This window comes from Chiloscyllium punctatum, chromosome 40 (assembly GCF_047496795.1).
Source record: "Chiloscyllium punctatum isolate Juve2018m chromosome 40, sChiPun1.3, whole genome shotgun sequence".
NCBI lineage: Eukaryota > Metazoa > Chordata > Chondrichthyes > Orectolobiformes > Hemiscylliidae > Chiloscyllium > Chiloscyllium punctatum.
Genome location: NC_092778.1, coordinates 3,641,223 through 3,657,160, shown reverse-complemented (window position 1 = coordinate 3,657,160; position 15,938 = coordinate 3,641,223). Strand labels below are relative to the sequence as shown.

General features: G+C 40.9%; 2 protein-coding genes across 7 annotated transcripts in view; both read right to left on the bottom strand.

Moving 5' to 3' along the window:
* mad1l1 (mitotic arrest deficient 1 like 1) overlaps positions 1-7,466 on the bottom strand; it is a 900,368-nt gene extending 892,902 nt beyond the window's left edge. For 2 of the 3 annotated variants that reach the window (XM_072559202.1, XM_072559204.1), the window contains exons 1-3: positions 7,384-7,466; positions 2,629-2,786; positions 206-346 (exon numbers count right to left, since the gene is read on the bottom strand). In XM_072559202.1, coding sequence (XP_072415303.1) covers positions 206-346; positions 2,629-2,778 — 291 coding nt within the window. In that variant the 5' untranslated portion in view covers positions 2,779-2,786; positions 7,384-7,466. Of the gene's footprint in view, positions 1-205; positions 347-2,628; positions 2,790-7,383 lie in introns of all 3 variants that reach the window. The other variant, XM_072559203.1, reaches the window with a different exon arrangement.
* A 3,748-nt stretch (positions 7,467-11,214) lies between these two features.
* On the bottom strand, positions 11,215-15,933 carry mrm2 (mitochondrial rRNA methyltransferase 2). 4 transcript variants are annotated; one of them, XM_072559212.1, is made up of 3 exons: positions 15,838-15,933; positions 13,716-14,002; positions 11,215-12,131 (listed from the first exon to the last, which is right to left on the bottom strand). In XM_072559212.1, exons 2-3 carry the CDS (start codon positions 13,987-13,989, stop codon positions 11,707-11,709), a joined length of 699 nt encoding a protein of 232 aa, XP_072415313.1. In that variant the 5' UTR covers positions 13,990-14,002; positions 15,838-15,933; the 3' UTR covers positions 11,215-11,706. The 4 variants fall into 4 exon arrangements, with proteins under 4 accessions (XP_072415313.1, XP_072415314.1, XP_072415312.1 ...); XM_072559213.1 differs by having other exon boundaries at positions 13,716-13,999; positions 15,838-15,866; XM_072559211.1 differs by lacking the exon at positions 15,838-15,933 and adding an exon at positions 15,544-15,612 and having other exon boundaries at positions 13,716-13,999.
* Between the last annotated feature and the right edge of the window lie 5 nt (positions 15,934-15,938).

The following is a 15,938-nucleotide window of genomic DNA, read 5'->3' as shown; positions in this document are numbered from 1 at the left end:
ATAAAGGTTATGTTGCTGGAATGATGATCTAAAGGCCTAAACTAATAATCAAGAGGAATAGTTTTCTATCCCACACTCTCCTAGCACCTAACAACACTGCAGCACTGACAAGAGAAAGACGACAACTAAAACCATAAAACTGTGAAATGTGAAGAATTTTTGATATCAGAACAGTTTGGAGACCTTCCTAGACTAATGTCAGTACCTCATAGTTCCAGGAACTATTTTGTGCTGCTTTCTCCAACTCAATCCTAGCCCGTTTATGGCTGACCTCCATCTTCTGTTTCTCCCATTCCACCTCTAGAATGCGTGAATGGGAACGAACGTAGTCAGCCTGCTCTTCAGCCTGATAAACACATGGCAAAAAAATGTTAATAAGTTAACTTTTTGGGGGAGTAAGATGGTATGGAGGGAGATGAAGGAGGTTGGAAGAAGAGATGTATGAACTGTATTGAAGACATTAAGAATGTAAGAAATAGGCACATAATGGGTCATATGGCCCTGCCCCACTATTCATTAAGACCATGGTTGAATCATCTCAACTCCACTTTATCTCCATTTTTCTCAATTTTCTTTGATGCTATGGGCCCTTGATGTGCTAAGGAAAATCCTAGAAAATGTTCCCAATGACATGCATTCTGTTTGTTTCTGCTCTCCCATCATCCACACTTGCCCACCCCACCCATTTGTTCCTCTTGCTTCCTGAAAGCGTTCTTCAAGAACTATGCAGTGTTCTATATTTCGCAGACTGGATAACCCCAAATGACAGGTATGTGAACACGGAAAGATTAGGGAAGACAAATGTAGGTTCCTTACAGTAAGAAACTGGAGCAAGATTGTAATGGGGAACAAACAGATGGCAGACAACTAAATACATATTTTGGTTCTATCTTCACAAAGGACACAAGTAACATCCCAAAAATGTTGCAGAACACAGCATCAAGCAAGAGGTTGAAACTGAAGGAAATCAGTATTAGTAGGGAAATGGAATTGAGGAAATTGATGAGATTAAATGCCAGTAAATCCCAAGGCATGATAATCTACATCTCAAAGCATTGAAGGAAGGGACCCTAGAAATAGTGGTTATCTTTCAAGATTTTAAAGACTCTGAACAGTTTCTATGAATTGAAGTATTGCTAATATAACGCCACTGTTTGCCATCATCACAGTGGCACAGAGCTAGCATGGTTGCCTCACAGCGCCAGGGCCCCAGGTTCGAGTTTAACTTCATCTGCAGATCCTCCATCTGCACTATTGGGATTCCATGACTATTTGAAAAAGAAGAAAACAGAGAATTATTGACCAGTTAGCCTGACATTGGCAGTAGGGAAAGACTACAATCCATAATAAAAGATTTAATAGCAGAGCACTTGGAAAAAGTGTACAATATTGGACAGTTAAAGAACGGATTTATTGAAAAGGAAATCGTGCTTGACAAATTTATGAGAATGTTTTCAAGGATTTAACTCAAAGTTGATAAGGGGGAGCCAATGGATGGGGTTTACTTTAGAAGATTTTCAAAAAGGTTCCACATACGAGATACAATTAAACCACATTATATACTGACATGGATAAAGAGCTGGTTGGCAGACTTGAAACAAAGAGTAGAAATAAATGGGTCTTTTATCAAGTGGCAACCAGTGATGAGTGGGGCACCACAGGGATCAATGCACGGACCCCAACCATTCACAACATCAATTGTTTTACATGGGGAACTAAATACAATATCTCCAAGTGTGCAGATAACAAAGCTGGGTGGAAGGGTGAACAGTGAGAAGGATGCAGAGATGCTTCAGTGAGATTTGGCCAAGTTGAGTGGGTAAATTCACGACAGAAGAAATATAATGTGGATCAATGTAAGGTTATCTTCTTAGTAGCAAAAACAGAATGGCAAATTATCATCTGAATGGTGACAGACCAGGAAGGGGAACAAGACCTGCATGATCTTGTACTCCAATTGCTGAAAGTAAGCATGTAAATGCAACAGGTGGTGAAGGAGGCAAACAATAAATATTCCTTCATGGTGAGAGGATTTGAGTACAGGAGCAAGGATGTCTTACTACAGTTGCATGGTGAGACCACATTTGGAGTATTATGTGCAGTTTTGGTCTCCTTATCTGAGGAAGGATATTCTATCAAAGGAGGGAGTGCAAAAGAGGCTTATCAAACTGATTCCTGGGATGGCAGAACTGACATATGAGGGGAAACTGAATCGGCTAGGACTATATTCATTGCAGTTTAGAGGAATGATGGGCGATATTAATAATCTATAAGGTTCCAACAGGACTAGACCAATAAATGCAGGAAGGAGGTTGCCGATGACCTGAGAGCCCAGAACTAGGGGGTGTCACAAGATAAGGTAGGCCATTTAGGACCAAGACAAGGTGAAATTTCTTCACCCAGTGGTGCGCCTGTTGAATTCTCTGCCAAAGAAAGTTATGGCCAAAACATTGAATGCTTTCAAGAAGGAGTTATATATAGTTCTTAGGGCTGAAGGGATGAAAGGTTATGGGCAAAAACAAGAACAGGTGAGTTGGATTATCAGCCATAACCACATTGAATAATCCAGCAAGTTCAAAGGACTGAGTAGCGTACTCCAATATCAATTTTCTATGACAATGCACTCACCTGTATTCTCTGCTCGTATTGCAACTGCAACATTCTAGAGACAGAGTCTGGCTCGCTCGTCCTGGGTATTGTATCTGAACCTTCCGACAAAAAGTTGTTGAAGGAGCGTAAGGTTGAGAAGACTGTGGTATTCTCGCCGAGATCATCCATTCTGTCTCCTGCTTTGCAAGTACAGCAGAACACATTGTTAGGAAAAAATTCTTTTTAAAAGAGAAGCATGTTAAGAAGTAGCCATGATGTGGAAGTGCTGCTGTTGGCCTGGGGTGGACAAAGTCAGAAGTCACACGACACCAGGTTATAGTCCAACTGGTTATTTGAAATCACAAACTTTCAGAAGCTGCTCTTTCATCAAGTGAAGTTTCTTTTAGTGCGAGTGGAATACAGGTTAAATAACAAGTCTTTGCAGGTGATCACAAGTGTAAAACAGTGTGAGTAACAATTGAAGGGATGACCTATGAACCGATTAATTAAGGCAGAGAGACAATTACAAATATACCTAATTTCATCTGACGAAGGAGCAGCGCTCCAAAAGTTTGTGATTTCAAATAAACCTGTTTAGACAATAACCTGGTGTCATGTAACTTCTGACATTGTTAATAAGTATTTTCAACCTCTTGATGTTGCCCCATTCCAGTCAAAGCCACAAAGCTGATTTTCTTCCAGTTCTTCAGCTACTAAGAGCTATACAAATGGAGCCTTGATTTGGTTATTAATGATCTAGGTGTTCTCGATGTGGCTTGACACAGAAAGCAACATTAAGGGACACAAGAATCTTTCTTCCTTCTCAGCAGAGAATTAGAATCAAAAATTTAAAAACCAGCACAAATAGGAAGAGGGAGGCATAGAGGCATAATTTTGGATGAGGATTAAAGGTTCTGTTTGTCCTTTTAGATGGACACAAAAGATTCCATTGCACTAATCTGAGGAAAAGGGAGAGAACACCCTGTTGTCCCAGACAAAAATAAACTTAGCCTTCATTCAACATCATTACAATGAATGATCCGGTTATCAACCTAGATAGAGGAATTGTCAGAGAAGAAAGATTAAATATACTGGACTTTTGTTCTCTGGATTTTAGAAAATTGAGAGGTCATCTCATTCAAACATAAAAAATTCTTACATGAATCAAAAGGAAGGATGTTTCCCTTGGCTATGGGATCTAAAACCAGTATACAGGCTCAGAATACGAGGCAGGCCACTTTGGACAGAGATAAGCAGGAATTTCTTCACACAGAGAATGGTGAATCTATAGAATGTTTTGTCACAAACAGGTGTGGAGGCTTAGTTGTTCAGTATGTCCAAGACTGAAACTGATAAAGGTTGTAACTCTGTAATCCAGCACAGTCACAATGTGCAATACACTCCCCAGGATCCTATCCAGTGCCATTCTCTCACACCCAGACTAAAGCCAAGTCCATGTTTTGTCCACCTGCTCTTTCTGGACACCTCAGCTGCTGAAATTTCTGAGGGTAATGCAATAATAATGCTGAAAAGGACAACTTTGAGGAAGTACTTCAGAATACCAGCACTCTGATGGAGATCTGACAGGGAGGAGGTGATCTAACTAGGACACAAACTAATAAACTTGGTTTCTGGCTAACAGTAAATTCAGTTAGTAATGATAAACTATTCCCTATGAAAATAGCAATAAATCACTTGTGACTGACTGCTAACATTTAAAATAAATCTCAAAATTGACAGAGCTGTCTTTAACTGGAAATACTCTGAATGCCACACCACAATGGTTGTCAGAGTTAGAGTGGGCTGGATAAGGGAGGTACAATCAGCATCAAATGCATCAAGGGATACAGGGATAGTGCAGGAAAATTATGAAATAGAAGGTCAGTCATGATCTCACTGAATTGCACAGTAGAATTGCAATGCCTATCCCTGTTCCTCTATGTGCTCTGATGTACTTCTATCTTATCTAATGCACACAAGTTTCTAGGCTCTGGGCATTACTTGACTTCAATTAAAAATTTCTACCTACTCAAGATCTGCAGAGGCACCCTGAAACATAAAAATGTTAAGCTTACAAACTATGTGATAGCAATGAACTCCACATTTGAAATACAAATTTGTTCACTGCTTTCCCATACAATGATGAAACTGACGAGAGATTAGTTGAGATGGTAAAAGAGTATATATTTTTAATTTACTATACATTAAAACCATTAGATGTAGGAGAACTACGCTATATAGCCCACTGACTCTGCTCAGCCATTCAATGAGATCACAGTTGATCTGATAATCCAATTCCACTTTCCTGTCTTATATCCTATCACAAAGCTGGTCCTTCTTCACAAGGATGTGTCCTTGGTTTTTTCAGAGCAGTCGTAAAACAGCCCCAGGCTCTGAGGCGACTGGTTTAATATAGAGATGAAAAGGATATTGGGAGGCCTTTTTGTTTAATGTAAAGGGATGAGACTTTAGTCCAAAGTTTTTATGTTTTAGAAGTGTCCAGTGGTCAGTCCTAAAAGCTGAAGTCTTGTTTGAGTCAGTGCAGCAGAAGCTGTGTGGAAAAGGCTGCCAAACTCTCTCTCTCCCCTTCTGCCCTTCTAACTTCGACCTGTAAGCATTATGTTTCATTTTTGCTCTGGAGTTTGTTTATTGGGACTGTTGCACATATTTTTTGGAATAGCATAATTAAGTCTAGTTTGGATAGACTGAAGTCTGTAGGTATTCTTTATTCTGTTCTTTGTATTGCATTCTGTAATTCTGTGAATAAATTTTTGCCTGCTTTATAACCTGGTAGTCAATCTAGCTAACTTACTCCAGGTAACTGTCACTGTACACTTACTGAAACAAATTGCAAAGTTACAGTCTGGGCTGCATGCTTAAGAATGTTTTGAGTGGTCTGGCCTCATCCATAACTTTTGATTCCCTTAGTGATTAAAACCTATCACAGCCTAAAATATACTATATCATTCCGCCTCAATAGTCCTCCACAGTAATAAATCATCAAAGAAAACGGTCCTCCTCATCTCCATCTTAAATGGACAATCCGTTGTTCTGAAATTATGCCCTCTGGTCCTAGAATCTCCCACAAAAACAACCTCTCCACATCTACTCTGTCAATTCCACTAAGAATGAATACGAATCTAAAGTATTAATCTCTTCTAAGAAAATCCCTCCAAACCCAGGATCAACCTAGTGACTCTTCTCTGGACTGCCTCCAATGCCAGTGTATCTTTCTCATATAAGAAGCCAAATTGTTCAGAGTATTCTGCGGTTGGCTCATGTAGTTTAACAAGACTTTCCTATTATCGCACTTCATTCCCTTTGAAATAAAAGCTAAGATTTCATTGCCTTCCCTGTTACTTGCAAATCATGGATGCTAGGATTCAAGTACGAGAATTCCCAAATCCCTCTGTGCTGCAGCATTTTGCAATTGCTCTCTATTTAAATATTCAGCTCTTCCATCTTCCTGCCAAATTGCATGACCTCATATTTTATTATATTTTGTCTAACCCTAACATTTTTGCCTCCACTCACTCAACTGATTATTGTTCTGGGTAAAAACAATGACTGCAGATGCTGAAAACCAAATACTGGATTAGTGGTGCTGGAAGAGCACAGCAGTTCAGGCAGCATCCAATGAGATTATTGTTCTGCAGATTGTTATCCTCATTACTTGCCTCCTCACCTATTTACGTGTCATGAGAAACTTGGCAAAGGCAAAATCACTTTTGTCATCCAAGTCATTTTACTTCAGGGCTTGAATGAAAAGTGTAGAACAGTAGAGGTTTACTGCATATTGACTTCCTGTCTTTCTTGAAATGTTAAATCAAGGCCCTATCTGTCTGTCTGGTTGATGTGAAAGATCCCATGACACTATTTCAAAGAGGCATTATCCCTGGTCTTGGTAAATGTTAATCCCTCAAATCACAAAAACAGGTTGTTTGAGAGTGGTTACTTACTGTGTGCAGACTGGTTGCTGTGTTCCCACCTGACAACTAAATACTTCACTGGTTATATGGCACTTTGAGACGTCCAGTGATCATGTAAAACGCTATGTGTCCACAAAGTAGCATTGTACAGGTATTGTCATTTATCAGCACTTCCTCGAAGGGGGCATTCTTCACATCGTTAGCAGTCCATTCAACCACAGAAAGGTTCTCAGTTGTAAGTATAGTACTGCTCTCTTCCGCCAATGTTGGAGAACTCACATGTCCAGCAGAGGCTGCTATTTAGGCAAAGGAACCAAGGGACCCTGGCACAACCAGGCATCCTCTAACTCTCACATCAGACAACTCCGCGCACAGCTGACTCAAGTTGGTGATTTTTTTCTGTTCTCTGACTAGATAATTTCCCAAGCGACAAAGAAAACCTTTGGAATACCCCTTCATCTCACACGGCTCGTTAGTCTCGCATTTTTTTGGAGGATGTTAAGCTTTTATTCAACACTTTCCTGCAGAAACAGGTACAATGCCCGAGAGACGGGGGGGGTGTAAGAGCACTCGAGGGGGACACCCGACCAGCCGGAGGCACCGACTGGAAGTGAATATCCTCTGGGGAGCCCGCCACCGGAGATCTATCCGAAACTCAAATAACGGCTGAAGCCCCAGCCCGGAGCTGTCTGCAGGGGAAACCCCGGCCTGGGGGTGTCTGCAGGGGAAACCCCGGCCTGGGGGGGGGGGTGGATTTGGAAGTATATTAACGAAAATACCCGGCCCGCCGCAGCTTTATTAACGGGTTTGCGGCCTGGAACTGTCGAAACGCCCACCCCCGGCCCGGCCTATGGTGCTGACCTACCGGCTGTTCGCCTGGAAAGGCGGCCGCTCTCCGCTTGGATCTCCCTCCTCTCCCCCGGATCTCGCGAGGCCTCCAGCCGTTGGAAAAGGCGGGGCCGAACTCTTACCGTTATCCTGGTAAGAGAAGCGCACTCCTCCCGCCACCTCCCCAGCCCCAGGCCGACTCAACGTGTTAGTTTTTTTCTACTCTCCACAGATGCTGCCAGACCTGCTGAGTTTCTCCAGCAACTTCTACTTTTGTTTCTGTTTCTCACTCAACAGATGCTCTTAGACTTGCTGAGATTTTCCAGCAATGTCTACTTTTGTTTCTGTTTCTTTCTCCAGATACTGTCAGAACTGCTGAGTTTCTCCAGCAATTTCTATTTTTTCACCCAATAGTTTGGCGGTGTTGCTACCAGATCAGCCTTCTCCTATTCCTCTCAACCAACTACATCTGGACAAGAGTCTATTTATTTTACCCCTGTGTGTATATGGTAGTCGTCTCAATTCCTTGTAGAAGCAAATTCCATGTTTTGTCTCTAGACATAGAATAGTATGGCTCAGAAGGATATTCAGATCGCTATCCATTCAGCTGTCCTTAACAGCCGCTAAGTAAGGTTGCTGCTCTGCTTTCTCCCATTCCCCTGGAAATTATTTCTCAATTATCCAATTCCCCTTTTCAAGTCACAACCCAACACTTGTAGTTAATGCATTCCAGGTCATAACCACTCATTGTGTAAAACGTTTTATGTTCATGTCATTGTTGCTTCTTTTGTTGATTATCTTAAGTCTCGTTCATGACAGTTCCAATGGTAAACATTTCTCCCTATCTGTCTAGGTCTTTAATGATTGTGAACATCTTTAAAAAAAACTCCTCTCACTTTCTTCATAAACTGAACAATCCTTGCTTTACTATTCTTTCCACTTAACTAAAGTGTTAATGGTGTTGGACCATTCTCAAAGGAATAAAATTTCAATCCTCAAGTTTGTTCTGCTATTAAATTAGATTACAATTCATAACTTAATTTCATTGAGTCACTTAAGTTATCCATCTAATATACCTGTCAAACAAACACTTAATCAAGAATGGTTTTTAAGTTTTCAGTTGTCCCCCACCATCAATAACTTTTTGAATGTTCCATACTTCCATTCTGTAATGTGTGAAAAAGTCCTTCCTTTGAACATGTCAACTCTAATTTGCTATGTACTCTTCTTCAAGGAAATTGTTGTTCTTCATTTATAGAGTCATAGAGATGTACAGCACAGAAACAGACCCATTGGTCCAATTTATCCATGCCAACCAGATATCTTAAATTTATCTCGTTCCCTTTGCCAGCACTTGGCCCATATCCCTCTAACCCTTTCCTATTCATATAACTATACGGATGCCTTTTAAATGGCATAATTGTACCAGTCTCCACCACTTCCTCTGGCAACTCATTCCATACACACACCACCCTCTGCACGAATAATGCACGGTCCCTGTTAAATTTTAAACCTCTCACACAATCTATGCCCTCTGGACTACCCTACCCCAGAGAAAAGACCTTGTCAATTTACCCTAACCATGCCCGTCATGATTTTACAAACCGCCATAAGGTCACCCCTCAGCTTCTGACATTCCAGAGAAAACAGCCCCAGCATATTCAGCCTCCCCTACAGCTCAAATCCTTTCAAATCTATTAATTACCTCGAACACATCAAATATGCTAGTCCCTTAATTTTCTTCAGTACAGAATACAAACATAACTGAGACATTTAACTCTTGTGTCATCTTGGTGAGTCTGCATTGTATATATCTGCAGTGTCCAGAACAGAAAATAATATTCCATCTGTAGCCTTAGCAGAGATTTATACAACCATAACCTAATTATATGTATATATGGATATGAGTTTCACTGGCAAGTAACAGCTGCTCATCCCCAATTGCGCTCAAGGAGGTGTTGGTGAGCCATCTGGTTAGAGCACTACAGTTTTACACTGAAGGTATATGCACAATGCAGGTAGGAAAGAAGTTATATGTGTTTTTTTAAACCCAGCAGCAGTAAAGAAATGGAGATATAGTTCCAAGTCAGAATGATATTTGGATTGGAGGGTACTCGTAGGTAGCTGTGCTCCCATGCTTCAGCAGCCCTTGGCCTTCCAGATAGTACTGGTCTCAGATTTGAAAGATGTTGTCAAAGCTACTATCATGCAGTTGCATGTGGTACATACCACAGGCATTGTTCATGACTAATGGGGGAGTGAACATTTAAAATAGTGGATGGGATGCTGATCAAGTTGGGCTGCTTTGTTCTGGATGATGTTGAGGACATCCACTCCTTTGACAGACAGCGAGCTTTACTTGACTGATGAAATGCAAAAAGCTACGTTTGTCACTATATTTTTAGAAAAGATATATTTCCTACAAATTCTATAATTGTGTATAGGTACATTTTTCAGCATTAGAATATAGTGATTCAGATTTTGAAAACAAAATGATGCTTTTAATGGATTACAGAAATTTCAAACATTAAAGAAAAACTTTTTTTTTAAATTGTATCTGATTTTTGTACCATCCGAATGTAATATACAATCAGGGTTACACAATTGAATTACATATATTCAGTTTCCATAGCTGTACAAGAAAAATTTTAAGTTCACATAAATAATAAAAAATTCATACATATAGCATTAAAAAGATGCAGTATAAATATATTTAACAACTTTGAAGAGTAATAAAGCTTTTTATAGTCTACAAAATAGTTCTGTATTTTTAATACAGGAAAGGATACAGTAAATTTGTAGTTTGGGGAGGTGACAGCCTAGTGGTTTAATCGTTGGACTGTTAATACAGAAAGGTAAAAACAATGACTGCAGATGCTGAAAACCAAATACTGGATTAGTGGTGCTGGAAGAGCACAGCAGTTCAGGCAGCATCCAACGAGCAGCGAAATCGACGTTTCGGGCAAAAGCCCTTCATCAGGAATAAAGGACCTTTATTCCTGATGAAGGGCTTTTGCCCGAAACGTTGATTTCTGATTTCGCTGCTCGTTGGATGCTGCATGAACTGCTGTGCTCTTCCAGCACCACTAATCCAGTATTCTGTTAATACAGAAACCCAAGTAATGACCTGGGAACCCAGGTTCAAATCCCATTATAGCAGATGGTGGATTTTAAATTCAATAAAAATCGGGTATTAAGAGTCTAACGATGACAATGAAACAATTGTCAGGGGAAAACAAAAATCTGGTTCACTAATGCCTTGAAGGAAAGGAATCTGCCATACTTATCTGGTCTAGCCTATTGTGTTTCCAGACCCTCACCAGTGTGGTTGACTCATGAATAGGGATGGGTAATAAATGCTGGCTTAGTCTGTGACAACTCATCCCATGAATGAAAAGAAAATTGTACACTGAGGTCCTATGAACAACAATGCAATCTGTTTTGGGGTGTTGTTCAAGGAATAAATATTCACCAGGACCCTATACATTCTTTTTTGAAAAAATCCCAAATGGTTTTTTACATCCTCCTAAATGGACAGATAGGGTATTACTTCCATGACTAACCAAAAGGTGGCACCTTCAATAGTACAGGAGATGGGAGTATCAGCTTACACTTTGTTCTCATTTTTAGAGTGGGAGGTGAATCTATGACCTTTTAGTTCAGAGGTAAGAATGCAACCTACCAAGACAAGGCTGACTCCTAACATGCACCTGAGTACACTCAGCAAGTCTGGCAGACAGAAATAGAGTTAATGTTTTCAATCCAATGATGACACTTATCATAGTAATTACTGGATTAGTGGTGCTGGAAGAGCACAGCAGTTCAGGCAGCATCCAACGAGCAGCATTGGATGCTGCCTAAACTGCTGTGCTCTTCCAGCACCACTAATCCAGTATTTGCTTTCCAGCATCTGCAGTCATTGTTTTTACCCTCTTATTATAGTAAAGTCAAACTGGACTCCAAACGTTAACATTAATTTTTTTCTCCCTATAGATGCTGCTAGACCTCCTGGGTTTCTCCAGAACTTTCAGCTTTTATCACAAAAGCAGATTGTCTTCTCATTGTCATATGGCTTTTTGTAGGAATTTGCTCTGTGCAAATTTGCTGCCACATTTTCGACAATACAACAATTATGACACTTCAGAAGTACTACATTGCTACAAATCACAAAAGTTGTGGTCATGAAAGACCATATACAGAAACACATTTTTTTTCTTTCTAACTAAGTGGTGGACTGTCAGCTTCAACATAAGGGGCAAAATTTGATAGGATAGGGAGAAAATGTAATTAAACAAACTGTCTCAAAAATTGTTAGACTGCCATCGACACTTCCTTGAGCATAAACAGTCACTCTGAAACATCAGCTTGTCCTGTAGTGCTTTGCTAAAAAGTAGATCTCTGATGACTCCTTCCTGCTTGCAGCAGGCTTTAAAGTCTTCACATCTCTAAACAATTCAGTAAGTCGCTTTTGGATGATACGGCTATTAGTGCCATCCCAGAATTTACAGAGCAAGGTGCCACCAGGACTCAGGACCTTCCTGGCCAGTCCAACAACACATAAGCACAGCTCAGCCAGTCGTTGCTGGTCCAGTTCACGGATCCCACTGGCATTTGGTGCCATATCACTGAGGATCACCTGAGCCATTCCTGTTGGCAGGGATTCCTGGATCCTCGCTTGAACGGTGGGCTCCAGGAGATCAGAGTGAGGCAGGAACACAGCACCATCCAGAGGAGGTATGTGTAATAGATCAACGCCCACTACAAAACCCACAGGAGCATCTGGATCTGTGGAGAAAGGGAAAAGGGAATGAATGGCACCAACAAAACAGTGTAAACAAAGACAGGCATTTTGTGTTTTGAAACTGGCTCCATGGCCTGTTGATCTCAATCCCTCCTCAATATTTAATAATTTCCTTTATGTAAATCAATCTTAGTTAAGAAGAGGCAACGTCCCAAACACATTTACCCATTTGTAGTGATTAGTTTCTTTAATTTTAACTTTCTTCTCAAGGATATAAAGTGTGAGAAATCTACAGGCTGGTACCTTGACTAAGTGACATTCTTGAATGGAACATGGAGTTAAATAGATGTAGCAAACACATCTAAAATTAAACTGACAGTCAAGAAACTGAAGCAAAAAACTACACTGACACTCCAGCACATATTATAAATCAACTGCAAGCAGAAGTAGTCAGTCTTTTTAAAAAACGCGAAACAAAGATGCTTTTGAACAACAAAGTATCTTTACTGCAAAATAACAATCAGTAGGGCTTTTCTTTTCTATTTAATTACGGCCAATCCTCTCCCTGCAAAGTTGGAGGTGCCATGTTTTAAATGAGGCATTGAACCCCAGACCACATCCGCTCTCTCAGATGACTGTAAAAGATCCTACGCTACTATTCAATTAAGAACAACGTAATTCTGCCTGACATCTTCATCAAATCGTCAACTAAAATCTTTAGAAACAGATTATCCAATCATTATCATATGACATATTGTTATGTGCAGATTGACCATGTTTCCTATATCACAACAGGGACTACTCATTAATTAGAAGGCATTTGGAAATTCCTGAGCTTATAAAATACTCCAGAGCACCCTGCAAATACTGACATACTCCTGAGGATCCTTCAAAGCACACCACACCCCTGGGAAGCCCCTGCTGCATCAAAGTAGATTAGATTAGATTACTTACAGTGTGGAAACAGGCCCTTCGGCCCAACAAGTCCACACCGCCCCGCCGAAGCGTAACCCACCCATACCCCTACTTCTACATCTACAGTTACCCCTTACTTCACACTATGGGCAATTTAGCATGGCCAATTCACCTGACCTGCACATCTTTGGACTGTGGGAGGAAACCGGAGCACCCGGAGGAAACCCACACAGACACGGGGAGAACGTGCAAACTCCACACAGTCAGTCGCCTGAGGCAGGAATTGAACCCGGGTCTCTGGCGCTGTGAGGCAGCAGTGCTAACCACTGTGCCACCGTGCCGCCCACCATACTGCTGAGATCCACCAGAAATTCTGGCACACTCCGTGAAAACCATTGCTAATACTGACACACTCCTGGCAAATCCCAGCAGATACTTACACATTACAAGGGCACCTGTTAAAAAAAAGCTGACAAATCCCCTTGTTCTACATTCCAAATGGCACTGACAGCTATTCACTGCAAAAACAAAAGGAATTGAATATAACAGACATACAATGAAAATAACTCAACAAATTAATTCAAACTAAAATACAGTGTGCTAAAAAAAACCTTTACGGCAAGTCTAAGGTTAAGAATTTGGTCACTTGGTGCAACCCTAAGACTTCATTCCCATTGCAGATTTGATAACATGTGTTGTACAATCTCACTCACCAAAGCCAGTGGCATTGACCCTGTCAACTGCAACCTGGCTCCAGGCGCCTGGTGCTGCACCACAATCAATCACACTGTTCCCAGGCTTCAGGATGTTATGCTTCTCATCAATCTCCAGCAGCTTAAAAGCACTCCGACAGCGGAAATTTTGTTGTCGGGCAGATTTCACATATGGGTCCCTTAGTTGTCTTGATAACCACCTCTGTTCAGCTGGTGTTTTCTTTAGCTGTTCTACTGTTGTATGAAACAGACAGTGCCAGACCCAAGAAATCATGTCACCCTGTCTACTAATGAGAAAAATAAATATATCTTAACAATTGTCATTTCTCTTCCTAATTCTATCATCTCTCCTCTGCCTTTCATCATTCAGCAATAGGTCAAGTGACATGTTGAGTGGAGGATATGAACAACAGCAACATGCATTTGTAAAATACTCAAGCAGAGCCATAGAAAAGCCAAAGCACTGAAAGAGGCCATTCAGCCCATTGTGCTTGTGCCAGCATCTAGATGGTAGCTTTACAGGTTATAACACTCCAGACACAGATCCAAGTTCTTTTTAAATGAGCTAAAGATTTTTACCTCAACCACTGAAATGGGCAGTAAATTCCAGACACTCTACATCCTCTAAGTGAAAAACATTTTTCTCAAATCCCTTCTAATCCTTCTGACAATCTGTGTCCCTTGCTAATTGACATCTCCGTTAGTAGAAATAGGTTTCCTAAGTCCACTCCACTAACACTGCACCAATAAGCATTAATGTGACACAGAACTCAGGAAATGGAAAATAAAGAACTGCAGATGTTGGAAATCTGAAACAAAAACAGAAATTGCTGAAAAGCCTCAGCAGGCCTGGCAGCATCTGTGGAAAGAAATCAGAGTTAACATTTCAGAATGGTTCTGAGGAAAGGTCAGCGGATCTGAAATGTTGGCTTCACAGAATCCAGTGATGGGTTGCGAACAATAGAGCATTGATTGAATTATAGATTGTCGAATGTGAAATGGAATGTGACTGACCAGCGAGAAAAAGCAAACTTGTAGGTTGACTATGGCATGAGCGAATGGATTCAGATAGCAACTGGCTATGTGGAAAAATACTTTGTATAATCTCCTCTCACTATGCAACCTTGTGATTTCACATAACTCCTCTAACTTTGGTCTTCTACACCCCCAATTATATTCGCTCCATCGCTAGCTGCCTGAGTCACAATCTCTAGAATCTACCCCCCACCCCAAATCTCTAGATCTCTGCCTTCCTTTAATGATCCCCTAAAGCCAAATTATTCCGTTTGGCATTCAGTTTTCTGACTAAACATCTTTCTACGTGGTTCGGTGTCAAATTCTGTTTGGTTATATTCCAATTAAGGTGGGGGGGGGTCACTATGTCAGAGGCGCTATATAAATACAAATTGTGGCGACACTTCAGAGAAGTAACAGGGCGGCGAATGCCAGGTCATTTCCGTGAATGTTCGATAAGGAGAAGCACTTTAAAACACAAATAGATACCCTTCCCTTCACTGTTTTTGTTCACACAGCATTGCCCTGTGGTTTGAAGGGCAGTGCTTGTCACTGGCCACTCGGGTGTTTTTCCTATCTTCCTGGTGGTGGAAATTGAATAAAGATTCGTGCACTTTGTGTCTTTCACTGTGTCTCACACCTACACACACACACACCATGGGTGCTGGGGAGAAAATAAGCACTACCGCAGTTAGGCGGTAGTGTGGGGGTAAAAAAAACAAAAAAAAAAGAAGAACAGGACTGTAAGGGCAGTGCTTGTCACTGGCCACTCGGGTGTTTTCCAAAAAAAATAAAACACAAATAGAGCCTTTACCGAGCGACATGGCGTGAAAGCAACCAACGCCGAGCTTCCATCTCCGCGAGTCACAACTAACTCTGTCCCCCAATCAAACATAACTCCTACACACTTCCAACCAAGATGGACTGTAGAAAAAAAAACACATCCGCCAATCCTCACGGTATTAATAAAGTATAACAGAACAAATATATATTCATCAAAACAAATGCAATCATCCTGCTTTAATGTAGTTTGGTTTCATAAATAAAATGATGTGTAAAAATACTCTCACATTATGTTTCCAGCCGGTGGCTGTCGGGTGTAACTCACCTCGTGTGGTTTCTATTGGCGAGCTCTGAATCGATTCTAATCGTTGGAGTTTTACCCTGTGCCAAACCAGAAAGGAGTGCAGCCTGCGGGCGGAGAGGATT

Coding starts and splice junctions, on each gene's coding strand:
- mrm2 (XM_072559210.1), bottom strand. CDS start 15,584: ATGGAAGCTCGGCGTTGGTTGCTTTCACGCCATGTCGCTCG. Junction 14,003..15,543: donor CTTTCACGCCATGTCGCTCG/GTAAAGGCTCTA, acceptor TTTTCTCATTAG/TAGACAGGGTGACATGATTT. Junction 12,132..13,715: donor GGTCAATGCCACTGGCTTTG/GTGAGTGAGATT, acceptor CTTTCTCCACAG/ATCCAGATGCTCCTGTGGGT.